This window comes from Lepidochelys kempii, chromosome 11 (genome assembly GCF_965140265.1).
Source record: "Lepidochelys kempii isolate rLepKem1 chromosome 11, rLepKem1.hap2, whole genome shotgun sequence".
NCBI classification, from domain to species: domain Eukaryota; kingdom Metazoa; phylum Chordata; order Testudines; family Cheloniidae; genus Lepidochelys; species Lepidochelys kempii.
The window spans coordinates 22,868,685-22,889,339 of NC_133266.1; the positions used below are offsets into that span (position 1 = coordinate 22,868,685).

Here is a 20,655-nt window from a genome sequence, read left to right on the forward strand (position 1 = left end):
CACAGTTTTACTATTCTGCACATGGGTGCTCTCATGTTTAATATGTTGTTGTAGCTTGCTGAGGCTACAGCTCTCAGAATATAGTTGATATGAGCTGCCAGGCTATATTGTATGATGTGACCATGAGCCCTGCTTCCATATTAAAAATGGGGACAGCTGCAATTCTGTTCTATTTTATGCACATTAGGTGCAGCCTTTGGGCTCCAGGCAAATAGATAATGCAGCTTTCAGCTGGACAATGTTTGGGCACAGCTGGTGTGGACTTCAGGGGTGTGATCTGGACACCCATATAATTGCTGCTCCATATAGGCACCTAGGGTAAGACTTTTAAAAGCAGTCAGAGCTGGCCTATCTCTGCTGCTGTTGAAGTCAAAGGGAGTTTCACTATTGATTTCAGTGGGAGCAGAGTTAGGTAAACACTGAGAGCTGAGGAAAATCCTCTCTCTATAGGTACCTAAATGGCAGCAGAACTGAAACAATTCATTCTTCCTTCTTGAGGATTACTAGCTAATTGATATGATATATTATAACATTCTATCTGAAGAAAGATCTACATTTTAAAGTTCCTAACTCTCTACATAGTAATAAACCATGTGGGTCTTTTGGGGTCAGTGACCCAGGGTGTTTGAAAGCAAATATTCTTTTGCCCTTATACATTGCAAAGATCATGTTGTATGACCCCTCATCGTCTCTGAGGCATTATATTTTTTCTGGTAGCAAAATCCTATATACAAAGTAAATTTAACCAAAAAACAAATTGCTATACAGAAATGATCAGAAACGACCAAAACAGAGATATTCAAAAGTAAACAGAAGGTCTGATTGAGCTTTCCCTTAAAGCTGTATAAAGATGGAGTAAATCCACTGACATGTCTGTCTTTCTGTCATTCTCTGTTGTCACTCCTTGGTTTTGTTTTTTGACAGAAGCCTTTTGCAAAATGTAGAGTCTCAGTAATGAGCTCTAAAAAGGGTGAAACTTGTGCTAAGTCTCATCTTCTCCAGTGGCTGTTTCACATGGGGGGTTCCCCAATAGAGCATGCCTTACCTCCTTCCTATAAGCTTGTCAGAGACATTGTTCTGTGGGCAGTCTTGGTGGGTTGAGAATGAAGAGGTGGGGTGTGATGTCGCTAGTACCGAACCGATAGAGGGGCTAAGGGATTAAAACCAGAGTCTTGAATTGACACCAAAAGCAAACTAGGAGCCCCTGGAAAGTGTAGATATTGCTCAGGATGGGGTTGTTGTTTTAATAACTGGTGTGACAAAGTTCCTGCTCTACCTTGGTGGATCTTGCGCTTATTGGTGGATATGCTCGCCTTGGAGCTTCACGGCAGCCCTCAGCTTGGCCGTTTTTCTGAATTCACAGTCCAGGTCGACTCCTCCTGTGTCTGACCAGGAGTTGGGAGGATTTAGGGGGAACCCGGGCCCACCCTCTACTCCGGGTTCCAGCCCAGGGCCCCGTGGAATGCAGCTGTCTAGAGTGCCTCCTGGAACAGCTGTGTGACAGCTATAATGCTCTGGGCTACTTCCCCATGGCCTCCTCCCAACACCTTCTTTATCCTCACCACAGGAACTTCCTCCTGGTCTCTGATAATGCTTGTACACCTCAGTCCTCCAACAGTCCGCGTTCTCACTCTCAGATCCTAGTGCCTCTTGCTTCCAGCTCCTTACATGCACACCATAAACTGAAGTGAGCTCCTGTTTAAAACCCAGGTGCCCTGATTAGCCTGCCTTCCTTGATTCTAGCAGCTTCTTGATTGGCTGCAGGTGTTCTAATCAGCCTGTCTATCTTGTCTCCAGAAGGTTCCTGATTGTTCTGGAACCTTCCCTGTTACCTTACCCAGGGAAAAGGGACCTACTTAGCCTGGAGCTAATATATCTGCCTTCTACAACTCTCCTGTAGCCATCTGGCCTGACCCTGTCACACTGGACTTGTTGTGTTTTTTCTCCTTTCAACACCAGATATGGTATTACAATAGTCCAGTCTGGAGGTGACAAACACATGGTTCACTGTGGCCAGATCCTAGTTTGAGAAGAAGCAGCATAGTTTCCAGGCAATCTTGGATTGGAAGAATGCATTCATTTCAGTATTAGTGATGAGTTGAGTAGGCCTCAAGGTCTCATTCTATGTTGATGACCTAAGTACAAAGGAGTATCAGCTGAAACTTTGAAATAATTTTCTTTTTTGCGATTTTCTATCAGGCATTTAACATTACTTAAACAAAGGGTATATATGAGTAAGAAGTGGGGCTTTGCATATGTTAATACCATGTAGTATTCAGAACAGAGAAGCATGCAGAATATGTTTGTTTCCAACTCATATGGCTACACATGGAAAATTCAAAATATTATTATTGCATTTATAAACATGGTATTGTCCATTCAGATTTTAAAAACACTACTGTATTAAGAGACAGAGCAATTGTGAACAGTGTTGTTGTTATAATGTGCTGCCATCAGGTGTCCATTTGATAGAATGCAAATACTGCAACTGCTGTAAAGCTGATGCATTGAGTGTATTGCTTCATTTTACAATATGAAGATGTCAGATTTCACACTTTGATGACTCTGCCACCATTTTTTTAACTTTTATATAAAACAATTCTATTGATTCAAAAAGATGATTTTATACAATGTACTTTCTGGTTTTCATTTTGGATCTTTCTGCATACTGCTATTTAGGGCTATCTGTCTCTCTTTGTGGATGAAAAACAGACAAAGGTACCTTCTTTTTTTTTGTTCTATGTATACTTTATCCATCTTCTCCCTCTCTTTATTTAGCCCTTACTGCTCATTCACTGGGAGTGAATTTTTCAAAGCTATGGAATATGCATCTGGAAAAGAGTACAGTCACTGCTGAATTGACTTACCCAAAGGGCTTGAAAACCTTGCCCACACTTTTACATGTCTAGTGAAATTCTATATATGAATGTCCAACTGTAAAAAAACCAGTTAACCCCCCCCCCCCCAAACAATATTTGACCTTATTAAGGTCTGTTTAAGCACTTCATAAACAAAGACTGCTTTTGTGAACTAAAAATTAAAGGTAAATAAGTAGAAACCATTAAGTTTTGATTTAAAGATAATTTTGAATTTAGGGAGAATACTAGGGAAAAAACCTATCTTGTCCTGAAGCCATACTTAAATATGATATAGTCATTGTCTTGTCAAGTCTGCTTCTGTTACACAGTATCCTGCGAGAGCACTCTGAATCTTCATATGTCATGAGGGGTTGAACCAACCCCTAAAAAAGAGAATTCAAAGTTCATTAACACTGCTCGTTGCCACATGGCACTGAAGTCTTGATGCAGAATGCTTTGAAATGACCTTATCTGAGACATGGTCTTGTACTATAACACCTCAGTATTCCATAACACTAACAATCCATGCTTACATGCAATATATAGATGCAGTGGTTGTTAGCTAACTGCAGACATGCATCATCAGGAACATACCTCCAATAACAGCTCTTGTGAAGCTCAGTTCTTTCACTTCTCAAGGGAGCCTTCAAAATTATTCTTCAGTTTTCCTCTATTTTCCTTCCACACCCTTTATCTGCACCCTGGATTTCAGGCTGACATGAACTCTAAAACTCAAAGTGAAACGCAGGGTGCGTCTGGACTTCAATCACAGAGTCAGACTGATGCTCATGTAGACATACCTGAGCTAGCTTTAATCTAGCTAGCTTGGATAACAGAGCAGTGACTCTGCAGCAGCACAGACTTCGGTGTGGGCTAGCCCTGCTGGTAATTACCCAGGGTTGTGGATGGGCTTATGCAGCCCACCTTGAAGCCTGTGCTGCCTTGGCCTTGCTGATACAGTACCTGAGCTAGCTAGATTAAAGCTAGCTCCAGTAGGACTACACAAGCTGCAATCCCACTCTGTGATTGCAGAGTAGACATATGCTCAGTCAAAACAACAGTCTTACGTGGCTTGGTGCAAAAGCAAATTTCACATCTTCAGTGCAAAATTGTAAATAGCTCCAGGTTCTCTTGAAGCTGGGCCCAAGTTAACAGGAAAGGTTGCAAATCTTAGGGAACCTTCTGATTAATCTGACCTGAGTTCTGAGTTTGTAAGGAGACTTGAAATGTAGTAGGTTTTGAGTATCATTGTGAATATTTCACATGTTTTTTCTTGTGATTCCCAACACCCAAAACACAGGTTTTATGTTGATGAGTCAAATAAAGCCAACTTATGTACTCTTGAGCAAGTCTGGTTATATGTCTACTAGAGGGGATCTCTGGTAAACATATATGCAAATCTCTTGCATACTGGCCCCTATCTTAGTTCTCCACTAGCTCTGCCTGAGTAGACTAGGTCCAGCAAGTCCTTTCAACTTGAGGTCAACTGCTAATTCATGTGTGGATTAATTATGAAACACATACTGGATTGACACTGGATAGGTCAAATAACCCACCCGGTATTGCCTCAGATTTCCTAGCTGGGAATGTAAAATACTAGGGACTTCAACCAAAATCATTGATCATTGCACACTGGTCTGGTAGAAGAGGCAGTAGAAAGGACACTCTCACTGAAGATCCTTCCATAAATTAGGAGCTGGAGGTAAGGTTTGGTTGGAGAACCTTTCCCCTTGGTTTTTATTGCTAGCCATTTTTGAAACCCATTGTGACAGGGTTGGGCCAGATGGCTTCAGGAGAGTAACAGAAGTCAGATATATTAGCCCCAGGTTAAGTAGGTTCCTTTTCCCTGGGTAAGGTAACAGGGAAGGTTCCAGAACAATCAGGAACCTTCTGGAGACAAGACAGACAGGCTAATTAGAACACCTGCAGCCAATCAAGAAGCTGTTAGAATCAATTAAGGCAGGCCAATCAGGGCACCTGGGTTTAAAAAGGAGCTCACTTCAGTTTGTGGTGCACGTGTGAGGAGCTGGGAGCAAGAGGCACTAGGAGCTGAGAGTGAGAACGCAGACTGTTGAGGACTGAAGAGTACAAACATTATCAGAGACCAGGAGGAAGGTCCGATGGTGAGGATAAAGAAGGTGTTGGGAGGAGGCCATGGGGAAGTAGCCCAGGGAGTTGTAGCTGCCTCACAGCTGTTCCAGGAGGCACTCTAGACAGCTGCATTCCACAGGGCCCTGGGTTGGAACCCAGAGTAGAGGGTGGGCCCGGGTTCCCCCTAAATCCTCCCAACTCCTGGTCAGACACAGGAGGAGTTGACCTGGACTGTGGGTTCAGAAAAACGGCCAAGCTGAGGGCTGCCGTGAAGCTCCAAGGCGAGCAAATCTGCCAATAAGTGCAAGACCCACCAAGGTAGAGGAGGAATTTTGTCATACCGGATAATAACAGATAGTTACAATACTACATTATAAGGATACTGTGTTGATTAGTTAGCAGAGCTTGTTGATAAGTTTATTGCAAATAATGGTCCATATTTTCAGCTATTGTGAATCAGCATAGTTTATATCAGCTGAGGATCTGGCTCAGTTATTCATTGGGAATTTGAGAGGGAGGCTCCTAAATCACTTAGACACATAAGTTCTATTGACTTTCAGTGGCACCTATGCTCCTGTGTTACTTAGGTACTTTGGAAAATCCCACCTTTAGCCTTTTTTTTTTTTTTTTTTTTTTTTGGTTATCAAGTCTTCACAAATGGATCCACATTTTCTTCAAATGTGTTTGCTTTTAGTAAATATTCACCAAATAAACTCGGTGAATAATTTTCAACTTCTGGGTTGTTCATGAATTGTTTATTCAGATATTTGGTTTTGCTGCTCATTATTTATATAGGCTGGGTGGTCACTAATATGCCTGAGAGTTTTGGGCACATTAATGTCAGTGAGAGTTTTGTCTTTGATTTCAGTGGGGCCAAGATTTCACCCAAGGTATTATTTCTGCTCCTTGATAGAATGACTGAAATATATTAAATAGGAGAGTAATCAATAGTGAATTGAAATTAATTATCACTTTTAGTACACATTTTGGAATGAATAATGGTTTCTGCTAAAATTTGCAACACTTTTAGGATTTGCAGTATTTTTGTCTGTGGTGTGTCTAAATTCTTGGGGATGACAATATGACCCCCTAAATCACAGAGAATCAAACTTAAATTTTTTATTTGCAAATATATTTTTTCTGTGAGACTAGTTCTGTTAATTAAGTAATGATAGTGCAATGCTTTTGAACAAGCGTCCATCAGAGTGATGAATATTATAATCTACTGTATGGTTTGTAATTAGCTGTTTTTGTGGTTTTCTCCAGTGTGCTGCTAACAACCTTGAAAGAATGTTTTTGTCCCTTCTATACCTCTCCACAGAAGTTGTTGCTATTTGTGTTTGACAAATGAAGAACTTCTATATGTCGTCACACTTTCTTGTAACTTACATAAAATACTACTACTGTGTATCCTGATCTTCTGGAAACCTCTCTTGTTTGATTCTATTTTTTTTTTATTATGGACAGGGAGAAAATTTATTGATCTTTAAGTATAGGTCCTGTGCACAGCTCCGTATACCTCACACTGACATTATGACAACTTTTCTATTCTGTCCTGGGCCTATCTAAAATATCAATCTCCAAATGGTGGCCGATCATGCGGACTCTGATGCAGTAAAATATTTAAGCACATGTGAACTTCAAGCATGTGAATAGTGCCATTGATTTCAATTGGACTCTTCATTTGGTTAAAGTTGTGCATGTGCTTAAGTGGTTTGATGGATAGGAGCAAGCTGGGCTTTAAATGTGAATTCAGGGAATTGGCCCATCAAGCCAATCGGGCCAAATGCAGAACAAATGGTGTGAACAGGTGCAACTCCATTAACATCAACAAAAGTGCATTTGTTGACACAGAGTGTGAATTTGGACCATTTTCATTTCTGAAAAAAGGATTGGAACCCAGGTCATCTTCCTCAACCAAAATAGCTCATGCTTACTTGATCCATTAATTTTTATTTTATTTTATTTTTTTTTAAGGAAAAACTGGTCTACTTCTTGGATTGTTCTTGTTGGTGGGAAAATAGAATTCTACAAAGAATCCAAACAGCCAGCACTGGCCAATCTGGTATGCAGTTATCTATCTTATTATGCTCATCTTTTCAGAAATGATGTTACTAAATAGAAAGTTTGGCATCATCAAAATAAATAAATAAATGCAATCAAACTAAGTAGCCAACCATAAGACATCTGAGAACAGCTGTAAGAAAACAACTCAAACTTTTAATCAGGTTGAGGGTGGGGGAAGGAATACAACTTAATGTGTCTTTTATTAAGAGGTGCATTTTGAGAATAATTGCAAAGTGAGATGGATGGTGAATGACTATCCAGTAATGTGAAGGTAACACTTTAAATTAAGGTGCCATTTACAAATGCTTTATTCTTATTTATGAAATGATCACTAAATGCAGCTACTTCCTCAAATAATGTATTATAAAGCATGTTATAAAATGCATTAGTAATAAATGCTTAACAGATGATGCGATGAGAATCTGTTTCAAAGGATATTATAAGACGTAAATTGTATTAAACCAAGTGTGTGCATCTTTAATACATGAATTTCAGTTGTTATCCAGCATGCTATAAAGTGGCTTATGCATTAATAAATAATAATTAACTATTTATAAATGGCACCTTAATAAAGGGTGTTACCACAGGGAAAAACACTGTAAGTTAGCAAAGTGATTTTTCATCTTAGTATAGATGTGACACCTACCATATCCAGCTAACCTTACAGACATTTCTTATGACTCCTTCTAATACAGTTAATGCAATTTCTGAAGCTGTAGTTACTACAAAGTGAAATTTGGCGTACCTTTTTATTGTGCCCCAAGGAGAGGCCACTGATCTTAGTTTTCAGAGATGTGACAGTTACATTGCACAAGCAATAGTGGCATGTATCCCTTCAGTGCTAGTTAGTGTGGAGTCTGAGCCTACAAACCTTTGTATGGGCTCCAGAAAGAGAAGTCAGTAAGTGTATGACACTGTGGACAGAACAGGAATGGTTTGACAGAGCCCTGTTGTGAAAGGTTCCCAAGGCTTGATCAAACCTGCCATAGCTTATTGAAGTGATGGGTGGCCAAGAAGGTGCATTCTTTGGCAGGAGTCACAAACAATAAACTAATTTATATGTTGCAGGTGATGAAAAGTGTTTTAGTTCTATGCTCTTAAATCACCACTATTGTTTGCCATAACCTCTTGTCTAAAAGGTTATCATTCCCTGGCCCTCCTTGCTCCCATGTGCAAAGGGTTGTTTGTTAAAAAAAAATAGTAAAAAAGAAATGGGGACACTGGCTCTTTTTATACTGAAATGGCTGGATGATGTCATGTTTCAGAAGCTATGCAGACAAACATTATGCATAAATTAAAATTGATTTGGAATTCTGTGTATAGGATTATGTTGAATTATAGGCTAGAAAATTATATTGGCTTAATTAAAATGATCTGCTTTAAAAATGTATTCTGTTAGCATGTGTTTTTGGGCTGGTATCTCAGAGATGCACCTATTGGATAACTGCCCACATCAATCCCACAACTGGCACCAATTGTTACCTTTCATAGGAGTCTCAACAGAGTGGTCAAAGACTAAATGGGCAGCTGTCTCACACCTGCAGATCATCCCTCCGTGTTACAGTTACAACTCTCTGTGCTTGACCAGATAGTGGCTGTCAGCTTGAAACCTTTCACAGGCAATACATTCTCCTAAAATAACTTCATATAAAATAAATAATAGAGCACCTAAGGTAAATCCAGGTTTAAAGATCAAAAGCCACCAGTTCTTGTGAAGAGACCCGTTGGGAACCTCAGCTTCTGATGGTGCCACCACAACCTCCTGTGGACCTGCTAACCCAGAGCCTCCTTATATTGGGTCTGTCAGTATAGAATCATAGAATCATAGAATCATAGAATCATAGAATATCAGGGTTGGAAGGGACCCCAGAAGGTCATCTAGTCCAACCCCCTGCTCAAAGCAGGACCAATTCCCAGTTAAATCATCCCAGCCAGGGCTTTGTCAAGCCTGACCTTAAAAACCTCTAAGGAAGGAGATTCTACCACCTCCCTAGGTAACGCATTCCAGTGTTTCACCACCCTCTTAGTGAAAAAGTTTTTCCTAATATCCAATCTAAACCTCCCCCACTGCAACTTGAGACCATTACTCCTCGTTCTGTCATCTGCTACCATTGAGAACAGTCTAGAGCCATCCTCTTTGGAACCCCCTTTCAGGTAGTTGAAAGCAGCTATCAAATCCCCCCTCATTCTTCTCTTCTGCAGGCTAAACAATCCCAGCTCCCTCAGCCTCTCCTCATAACTCATGTGTTCCAGTCCCCTAATCATTTTTGTTGCCCTTCGCTGGACTCTCTCCAATTTATCCACATCCTTCTTGAAGTGTGGGGCCCAAAACTGGACACAGTACTCCAGATGAGGCCTCACCAATGTCGAATAGAGGGGAACGATCACGTGCCTTGATCTGCTGGCAATGTCCCTACTTATACATCCCAAAATGCCATTGGCCTTCTTGGCAACAAGGGCACACTGCTGACTCATATCCAGCTTCTCGTCCACTGTCACCCCTAGGTCCTTTTCTGCAGAACTGCTGCCTAGCCATTCGGTCCCTAGTCTGTAGCTGTGCATTGGGTTCTTCCGTCCTAAGTGCAGGACCCTGCACTTATCCTTATTGAACCTCATCAGATTCCTTTTGGCCCAATCTTCCAATTGGTCTAGGTCCTTCTGTATCCTATCCCTCCCCTCCAGCGTATCTACCACTCCTCCCAGTTTAGTATCATCCGCAAATTTGCTGAGAGTGCAATCCACACCATCTTCCAGATCATTTATGAAGATATTGAATAAAACCGGCCCCAGGACCGACCCTTGGGGCACTCCACTTGATACCGGCTGCCAGCTAGACATGGAGCCATTGATCACTACCCGTTGAGCCCGACAATTTAGCCAGCTTTCTACCCACCTTATAGTGCATTCATCCAGCCCATACTTCCTTAACTTGCTGACAAGAATACTATGGGAGACCGTGTCAAAAGCTTTGCTAAAGTCAAGAAACAATACATCCACTGCTTTCCCTTCATCCACAGAACCAGTAATCTCATCATAAAAGGCGATTAGATTAGTCAGGCATGACCTTCCCTTGGTGAATCCATGCTGGCTGTTCCTGATCACTTTCCTCTCATGCAAGTGCTTCAGGATTGATTCTTTGAGGACCTGCTCCATGATTTTTCCAGGGACTGAGGTGAGGCTGACTGGCCTGTAGTTCCCAGGATCTTCCTTCTTCCCTTTTTTAAAGATTGGCACTACATTAGCCTTTTTCCAGTCATCCGGGACTTCCCCGGTTCGCCACGAGTTTTCAAAGATAATGGCCAGTGGCTCTGCAATCACAGCCGCCAATTCCTTCAGCACTCTCGGATGCAACTCGTCCGGCCCCATGGACTTGTGCACGTCCAGCTTTTCTAAATAGTCCCTAACCGCCTCTATCTCCACAGAGGGCTGGCCATCTCTTCCGCATTTTGTGATGCCCAGCGCAGCAGTCTGGGAGCTGACCTTGTTAGTGAAAACAGAGGCAAAAAAAGCATTGAGTACATTAGCTTTTTCCACATCCTCTGTCACTAGGTTGCCTCCCTCATTCAATAAGGGGCCCACACATTCCTTGGCTTTCTTCTTGTTGCCAACATACCTGAAGAAACCCTTCTTGTTACTCTTGACATCTCTGGCTAGCTGCAGCTCCAGGTGCGATTTGGCCCTCCTGATAACATTCCTACATGCCCGAGCAATATTTTTATACTCTTCCCTGGTCATATGTCCAACCTTCCACTTCTTGTAAGCTTCTTTTTTATGTTTAAGATCCGCTAGGATTTCACCATTAAGCCAAGTTGGTCGCCTGCCATATTTACTATTCTTTCGACTCATCGGGATGGTTTGTCCCTGTAACCTCAACAGGGATTCCTTGAAATACAGCCAGCTCTCCTGGACTCCTTTCCCCTTCAAGTTAGTCCCCCAGGGGATCCTGGCCATCCGTTCCCTGAGGGAGTCGAAGTCTGCTTTCCTGAAGTCCAGGGTCCGTATCCTGCTGCTTACCTTTGTTCCCTGCGTCAGGATCCTGAACTCAACCAACTCATGGTCACTGCCTCCCAGATTCCCATCCACTTTTGCTTCCCCCACTAATTCTACCCGGTTTGTGAGCAGCAGGTCAAGAAAAGCACCCCCCCTAGTTGGCTCCTCTAGCACTTGCGCCAGGAAATTGTCCCCTACGCTTTCCAAAAATTTCCTGGATTGTCTATGCACCGCTGTATTGCTCTCCCAGCAGATATCAGGAAAATTAAAGTCACCCATGAGAATCAGGGCATGCGATCTAGTAGCTTCCGTGAGCTGCCGGAAGAAAGCCTCATCCACCTCATCCCCCTGGTCCGGTGGTCTATAGCAGACTCCCACCACTACATCACTCTTGTTGCACACACTTCTAAACTTAATCCAGAGACACTCAGGTTTTTCTGCAGTTTCGTACCGGAGCTCTGAGCAGTCATACTGCTCCCTTACATACAGTGCTACTCCCCCACCTTTTCTGCCCTGCCTGTCCTTCCTGAACAGTTTATAACCATCCATGACAGTACTCCAGTCATATGAGTTATCCCACCAAGTCTCTGTTATTCCGATCACGTCATAGTTCCTTGACATCACCAGGACCTCCAGTTCTCCCTGCTTGTTTCCAAGGCTTTGTGCATTTGTATATAAGCACTTGAGATAACCTGTTGATCGCCCCTCATTGCCAGTATGAGGCAGGAGCCCTCCCCTCACAGACATTCCTGCCTGTGCTTCCTCCCGGTATCCCGCTTTCCCACTTACCTCAGGGCTTTGGTCTCCTTCCCCCGGTGAACCTAGTTTAAAGCCCTCCTCACTAGGTTAGCCAGCCTGCTGGCAAAGATGCTCTTCCCTCTCTTCGTAAGATGGAGCCCGTCTCTACCCAGCACTCCTCCTTCATGGAACACCATCCCATGGTCAAAGAAACCAAAGCCTTCTCTCCGACACCATCTGCGTAGCCATTCGTTGACTTCCACGATTCGACGCTCCCTACCTAGGCCTTTTCCTTCCACGGGGAGGATGGACGAGAACACCACTTGCGCCTCCAACTCCTTTATTCTTCTTCCTAGAGCCACATAGTCCGCAGTGATCCGCTCAAGGTCATTCTTGGCAGTATCATTGGTGCCCACGTGGAGAAGCAGGAAGGGGTAGCGATCCGAGGGCTTGATGAGTCTCGGCAGTCTCTCCGTCACAGTATGGGCAGGCAGAACCCTGAGCACTCCAGGGAGAATAAAGAAATACATCTTTGCTCCATCAGAGGACATATTTTGTTCCCCCAGGTCTGCAATCTCCTCTGTTGACAGGACCATCCCTTACCAGGGTGATGTATCCCCTGGAGGGGTCAAAGGACTACAGGAAAAGTCTCTTCCATCCTGTCTAGCTGCAACTTTTTTCCCACTGAGATATTAGCACTGCCAATTGAACCGGATCTAGTCTTTTTTTTTGTCATCAGGAGACTCAGAGCTACTGGAGGAACTGTCATCACCTCTTCCAAGAGAGATCCATCCAGACAGGACATTGAGAACCTCCTGAAACCAACCTGTACCCAGAATGTCCCCTTGGGACCAACTGTACCCATGCCTTGGGGACCTCCGCAACCCAACTTCAAACACTTCTACTGGCCCTACTGGGGCCCATGGGACCCATACATATGATTCCCAGGGTCAGTGCTATCTAACATGGAATCATTCCACCCCTCCCCTCTAAGACAGTAACCAAAGCTTACTCCTGACCCTATAGAATAGGAAAAATATGAGCTGGATCTGGTGGTTCCACCAGTACCTGTAACACTATCTTCCTCATCTCCGAATGAAGCAGTTGCCCCAATTGTGCTGTCCCCTCTGGATGACTGTAGTGAGACCAAGTGGCCTCCCTCTGAGCGGGAGAGCGAGGGTCCACTACACTTCCCTTGGTGGGCGGAGCATATCCTGCCCCACCCCCCTCACCGGAAGTGCCAGGGCAGGGCCAGAAGTATAAGAGGAAGGCCCTGCAGCCCAACTGGGGTGGAATCCCGGGAGGAGAAGGACGCTTCTGCCATACTGCTATGCCCAGGAGGGGAACCTACCCCTGGCTATCCGATAGCTGCAGAAGTGGGAGACCCCAATGTGGAGTGGCCCGATGAAGAGTGTACCCCGAGGAGCCTGACAAGCCGTGGAAGCGAGAGGTACCAAACCCCAGGGAGGCAGGATATGGCATGGGGCAGCCACGGAGCAGCCAGCTGTGGTTCAGTTGGTGTGTTGCGGCTGGATCACCACCAAAGCAGGGGCAGTCAATCCTGCCTCTGCTAGGGCCCTGGGCTGGGACACGGTGGAGTAGGATGGGCGTCCCCCTGCCCCCTCCCACCCTGGGGTGGCTGAGTCCCTACACTGTGCAGAGAAGCTCCCGCCCTGAAGAAGGAGTTTCCCTTACCAGCTCCCTTATAGACTGTTGCTTTGCTGGCTGCCTGAGCCTTTTGCAGGCTGAAGCCAGCCGCCTATAACTGGTGTTTAATTGCTGGCAGCTGCAGCCTCCATAAGCCTAGGCTAAAGCCTGGCCACAACTGTCTGGGGCCCAGCCCTGTTGTGGGGGCTGGGAACTAGAGGACCTTGGGGGAGACAAAGGGCCCTAGACTGTTCTGCAGCTTTGTGGCTTGGTCAGACAAGCCCGAAGGCAACCTGAATGAGTAGCCTCCCTTCGAGCGGGAGAGTGAGTGTCCATTACAATGACCACAAGCAATTTCAAAAGCTGCCACACAGGGTGTTGAAGGAGCTCCATATTTCCCTAGAGGAGGCCCAGGATACACAACACAAGCTTTTAGACATCCTGCAACCCATAGGGTCCAGCCAGATAATACTACTGGTGAAGGAAGCTATACTGGAAACAGCAAGAGCCTTACGGCATACACCAGCAACATGTGCCCTTACCCCAAGAGGGATGAGAAATGTTACTTTGTCCTGGCTAAGGCAATGGAGTTTCTATTCACCATCATGCACCGAACTCCCTAGTTGTTCAGGCTGCCACAGAAAGATCAATGCAGCAACATCCAAGAACCATCCCCTCCGATAAGAAGGCCAAATGTATGGACTTGATGGGGAAGAAATCAGCCTCCAGTTCAGCATGTTGAACTATCAGACACTGATGTCTATGTCTGATTTTCTGAATTATTCAAAGTTCTTAGATTTTAAAGACAAATTACCTCAGCAAGACAAAGGTCAATTTCTGGCACTTAGTGATGAAGGCAAGCTCTTGGCCAGACCTGCATTACAATCTGCAGTTGTTGTGATAGATGCTACTTCAAGGGCAGTGGCAACTGCCATTGTGATGCACCCTTTTCCAGTTCCAGGACTCAGGGCAACCTTTACCCATTTCCTCGGGCTCAGGGTGTAATCTTCTGTGGGTTTGCAGGGTGTTTTACCAGTGAAAGAGCCTTACACAGTAATATCCTTAACCTCTATTTCTTAACAGGTACCAAAACAGAATACACATGCTAAATATACAATGCTCACCTCTCCCAATAAGGCAGATAAACTGTTCTTGATGGTCAGTCAAGATTAGATCATCTGCGGCTCCAGCTTCTGCACAGTAAGGTCGGCACAGTGTTGAGGTCTGGCAGCTCTGATCTTGGTCTGTGTCCTGGAGTTAGATTCCAAAGGACTTCCTTTTGAAACCCAGATTATATAGTTAAACTTGAGTCCTGTTTAGCTATACCTTAACCAATCATTTTAAAATAACCTACTACAAAACAGTCTTTTTCACCAATTCTAGCCCATTATGAACAATTATTTAACCAACCATACCTCACCGCCTTAGTTGATTTAAATGTTGCAAAAATAGCTATGCAACAGACAGAAACCATCCAGATAAACAATAGAGAAGTAGAGACTGTAAAGGTAAAACCATAAAGTATAGATTTCACAGTCACAACTATTGATAAGTGATTCCTTGCCAGATAGAATGACATCAAACAAAGTTTTCTTTAAAGGTCTTAAGATCTGTTTTTTTATCTGGTAATGGTGGGTCCTATTAGGACAGAAGCACCTCCTAAACACCCCAATATTACATTGTTTTGATGCAGAAAAAGGCCTCAGACCGCACAACAGGACACTTGGGAGTTGTTGGCCACTGTTGGTGTCATCGCCACCCAATCCTCACCTACGTATTGGTGGCCATCTAGCACTCCTTACCCACAATTGGAGTGCAATAAGACCTGTTTTTGCTCTGCACCAATTCAATGTTTTTATTCTCAAACTAAAATTCTGTAATGTTAAACTGGCATCAATAATACCATCCCTGGAAAAGAGCATGTAGTTCACCGCTCTCGATATCAAAGATGTATACTTCCACATGGACAATCACTTTGTCCACAGAAGATTCCCTTAGTATTATTGTGGGTCCTGATCACTATCAATACAGGTGATTCCATTTGGTCTAGCAACTGCACCCACAATCTTTACCCAAGTGTTTCTAGTAGTAGCAGCACAGTTCAGATGAAGTGGCTTCACAGTCTTTCCTACTTAGACAATGAACTTCTCATTATCAGGACACATCTAGAAGCCCTTGCATTAGCTTCATCACTGCTTTAGCTTCTTTCATCCCTAGAAGTCTGTGTGAATTTGGAAAAGTCTATTCTGACTCTGATGCAAACCATAGAATTCATAGGAGGGACCTTAGACTCAGTCAGGTTGAGAGCTTATCTCCTCATAGCCAGATTTCATACCATGAGCAACTTGATAGACCAAGTTATGTACAACCCTCAAACATCTTTCCAGTCTTGCCTTTCTCTCTTGGGGCACATCGTGTCATGAACTTACCTCATTCCATTCCTCAGCCTCCACCTCCATTGCCTTCAGGCTTGGCTCTGAACAGTATATATACCAAGCAAACACATCATGAACATCACAGTGACAATCCCTGCCAGGATGGGGACCTCAATAACTGGTGGAAAAATCCCAAGCAAGTGTGTATGTATGTATTCCTTTCCCATCCCCCACACCTGACAAGATGTTAAATATGGATGCCTCTATAATAGGCTTGGGATCCTACACTGATATGGTCTAGGGCACTTGGATGCCCAAGAGACCAGAATGCCAAGAGTCCAGAATGCACATCAATCTTCTGGAACTCTGGGCTGTCTGAAAGACTTGTAAATTTTTCCTGCCATTCATACAGTTTCACTGTGTACTCATACTGTTTGACAACATGAGAACCATCTTCTACATTAACAAGCAGGGATGAGCAAGATCTCTGTGTATAGAAGCAGTCACCTTGTGGAACTGAGGCGTCAAGAACCATATCGCCATATCGGCAGTGTACTTTCCTAGAACCCAGAAATCACTGGCAGACAGCTTGAGCAGGCATTTCACCAGTGATCACAAGTCAGAGATACACAAGACAGTACTGAACAGCATTTTCATTCAGTGGGGAACCACTCTGACAAACAGGAAATACAACATATACTCCTCCAGGGGAGCTCAAGGAAAGCACTCCAGAGGTGATGCTTTCCTAATGCCTTGGTCAGATCACTTGAGGTATGCTTTCTCTCCCATCTCATTCAAGGTATGCCTTGAGGTCTATGGAAGATTTGACAGGCCTGGACATGAGTTATCCTCATCATCCTTAAATGGGCCAGGTAAATCTGGTTTCCAAACCTCCAATGAATGGCATCCCATCTGCCAATTAACATCTTTTCCTTTCTGAATCTCTTGATTCAGCGGTATGGTAGAGTCAAGAACCCTAGCCATGAAGCACTTCATCTCGTGGCTTGGTATTTGGGTGAGCATCCAGCCTTGAATGTTCCTGATTTAAAGCTCTGCAAACCATTCTTAATAATAGCAGAAAGGATTCCATCAGAAAATGTTACCTAGCCCAGTTGAAACATTTCTCTATCTGGGTGCAGCAAAACCATATATTTCCAGAGGCAGCGGTTGTTTCTTACTCTCAAGACAACAGCTTTTTCCCTTAGCTCGCTACAGATTCGTCTGGTGGCAATCAATGCATGTAAGTCACCATCGGACAGTTACTCAATCTTTATTCATTCAGTAACCACCATATGTTTGAAAATTCTTGAAAGGTCTGATCAGAACATTTCCACCAGTAAAGAAACCTACTCCTCCTGGAACCTTAACTTAGTACTTTTGGCACTCACTCAGTCACCCGTTAAACTGTTAACTACATGTTTGACATCTCAGCCATCAATAAAGGTTACCTTCTGGGTTGTCATCACCTCACCCAGAAGGGTAGGTGAACTCGGAGCACTAATTCCATAAGGACAAAGTCTGGCTATGAGAACACTCAAAATTCACTCCTATGATAATTTTAAAATATCACATAAACTAGTCAATTCACTTACCTTTGTTTTTTTCCAAAGCCCATGTTCTGGTGAAGAGAGAAGACTCCATTTCCTTGATGTAAGATGAGCATTGGCATTTTACCTGCAGCGAATAAAACTGATCAGAAAGTCATCTAGTCTGTTTGTTGCCATAGCAGAACAACTCCGAAGTCAAGCTATAGCCTCTCAGAGGATCTATACGTGATCTTTGGCTGAATCCTACTCTATCAGTTGGCACAGCTCCCTCCCCCACATGGGTAAGGGCTTACCCTACAAGGGTATTGAGGATGCTCAGCTGCTTTCAGGAAGGACTCCACACCTTGTAGATTCAGGTTCCAAATACTTAATCTTGCACCCCCTCTAGTTAAAATTCCATTAAATCAATTTGGTACAGGGTCAGGCCTGAAATTCCAAAGTTGAGAGAAAATTCATCTTTGGGTTTGCCAGATATTTAAAACTAGACCAGAAAAGATCACCTGTTAGATGTGGATTCCATGAAGGTCATGAGCTGCACTGAACTCACACATGGCACATCTTAGGCAGGGGAAAGAAAGGTGGCTGTTTGCTCCCTTTTCATCTTCCAGGATGCGAGGCCAGCCACGGTGTTGAGCCAGACCTAGCAAAAAAGTGAGGACCATTCCACCACCTGATGTTTGTTAGAGTGTATTATATATACTCCAACCCCACCCCCACTTTCTCCAACCCCCCTCACATCTCCTCCAGGCCCTCTGCAGGCTTCTTGCCTTCCTGTATGACAGGAGACTTAGAGGCTTGAGTAAAAGCAACATATTTTTATGTTAGTCCAAGATTCCCCCACACTGGAAGAATTTTCATCAGCTCCTTTAGGGCTGTTTAATGAGTGGTGCAAATGGACCTTACCAGAGAATGAGGATATGGTCCAAATCTAAATCTAACTCTATTTAAATATGAAATAAGTATTTACATCTTATGAAACAGCAGTTCATTCCAAGCCAACAGCCTGCCCTGAAAATGCACTTCTTCAGCAGTGCTCAGTGTCAGTGAAATAATATTCACATCCTTGTATCTTTGTCTTACTTTTTTTTTTATAAAAGGTCAAATTTAGCAGAACAACCATTATGTGCACATGACCAAACTGAGAAACCATTTGCGGTAACTTTCCAGGTCCTGGCCCAATCCTCTCCTTTCTCTTTGCTGGCCTTCCTCATTTTGTCACATCTCATGTCATGACCCATTTCAGCATGTGTTCCCTCTGATCTTACCATAGCCCCATACACATCCCCTCACTAAGATTAGTCTTCCTCTCCCAGAAATGATCTTTTAGGTGGTGGGGCTATGGCAGCAGTATTTACCTGGAACAAAATTACAGGCATGAATTAATGTTGCTGTATGTTTGTGTATTTTGGGGACAAAACAAAAATGAGCTAGACTTTGGCTTTTGGGCTATTAGTCTGAAAGTTCAGAAATACATCAAAAATTTGGACTGCAGATTTGAACTTGCTTTTTTTTTTTTTTTTTGCTGTACTGTCAAATATTTTACATGGGGAAACAGTAGATGACAATCACTGCCAATTATGTCATAATCCAACATGTCAAACCCAAACCTAACGCATCAGAGAAGTTCCTGCTCAAAGTAGCTAAATCCAGGCAAGCTGACTCTATCTGATGCATCTAATGCAATGTTTGTTTTTTTAAACCCATTCATCCTGCTATAATTTTGACAGCTGAAAAGGAATAATATAATAAACTTCATTAAGAATCATTTGTTTACTGATTTTTTTTTCAAATATTGTTTATTTCGGCAAAGGGGGAACTCAACCATTAATTAAATAATGCAATAAAGTCAATGTTCATTCATTGTAGTCTGAATTTAATAACATAGCAATTTTATTTATAACAGGAAAATGATGTGATTTAACAAAAAGATAAATACTGCTTTGGATTATAAGGTTATTAATTCATTAATTCTTAAGTACTGTATATAAAGTGAAAATTTAAAATAACGATGAATCATGATAAAAAGAACAATACTTCACTGTAAAGTCACTCAGGCAACATGAGGGGGGAAATGAAATCACATACACATAATCCCTCTCTTAATGCTGAAGAAGTAATGTTTATTGGCAATTTAAATATATATTTACCATAGTTTTTAATAATAATCTAATACACAGAATTGATTTTACCTTTAGCCACACAGTTTACTGTGTTATTCCTTGCTTTTGTATCCCTATTGCAGATATAGGGCCTGATCCCAGATAAGATAGTAATAAAATTGTTGTTGACTTCAATGACAGAAGGATCGGGCCCATTGTTCTTTTCAAGTTAGCACTGACGTATGGCCTCATCATTAGTATTAATTAGAAAAAATGTTAGTGTAAAGCATAAAAGGAGAGATTGAGAGATGGTTGTTTAAAAAACTGTTAAAATATTAATAAAAATACAAAGGAAATGCAATGGTTTAATGAATTTGTATTTTTTGCTCCTGACTTGATCATTCCTAGTCAAAAATCTGTATTTCATTCCACTTTATAGAAGTCACAAAACCTGTTGAACTCCTATTTTTTTGTATTTTAAATTGATAACATGATCAAAAAGGATCATAGCTCCATTCCTAGCTTCTGCTTGTATCAGGCTGTCAAGAATTCCCTACGTAAAATTCTGTTTTCAAAGATTTGTAATTTTGACCGAGAGAAGGATGAGTGCAGTGTTTTTCTGAAGAGTTTATTGAATAGAGGATATTTAACGCATGTGCAAACTGCCTTGTAAATGCCTCCTAAATCCATATTCATGCAGAGGAAGATTTCATTGTAACAGACACTTATATCAATTTACAGTATAACCCCCACCAACAACATTGATATAACATAAATGGTCTGACTGAAAAGCACAAAGCAAGGTAATTAATTATTAGGTCTCTCATGGTAGCTTTAACTCACTCAATTATAGGATGTGTTAGTTATGCCTACATGCTTATGAAGCAGACTGTGAAGCGTACAGCACGTAGGACAACACAAGGCCATATTCTACTTTCAGACATGTTCATGGACTTCCTGTAGACTTAAATAGGGGCCACATGTTTCCTCTGGAGATCCATTTTGGTAATAATGATACCTAGCTCTAATATAGTGAATTTCATCCAGACATCTCAAAGCACTTTTCAGAGGAGGTCAGTATCATTGTCTCCATTTTACAGATGGAGAAACTGAGGCACTGTGGGATGGGAAAACTGAGGAATGGGGAAACTGATGGGATGGGGAAACTGAGGGAGCACTGTGTCCAATTCTGGGTCCCATACTTAGGAAAGATGTGGCCAAATTGGAGAGAGTCCAGCGGAGA

General features: G+C 42.7%; 1 protein-coding gene across 5 annotated transcripts in view; it reads left to right on the forward strand.

Moving 5' to 3' along the window:
* ARHGAP15 (Rho GTPase activating protein 15) overlaps positions 1–20,655 on the forward strand; it is a 456,797-nt gene that overhangs the window by 72,250 nt on the left and 363,892 nt on the right. For 4 of the 5 annotated variants that reach the window (XM_073305398.1, XM_073305399.1, XM_073305400.1 and 1 more), the window contains 2 exons: positions 2,680–2,718; positions 6,927–7,014. In XM_073305398.1, coding sequence (XP_073161499.1) covers positions 2,680–2,718; positions 6,927–7,014 — 127 coding nt within the window. The remainder of the gene's footprint in view (positions 1–2,679; positions 2,719–6,926; positions 7,015–20,655) is intronic. The other variant, XM_073305401.1, reaches the window with a different exon arrangement.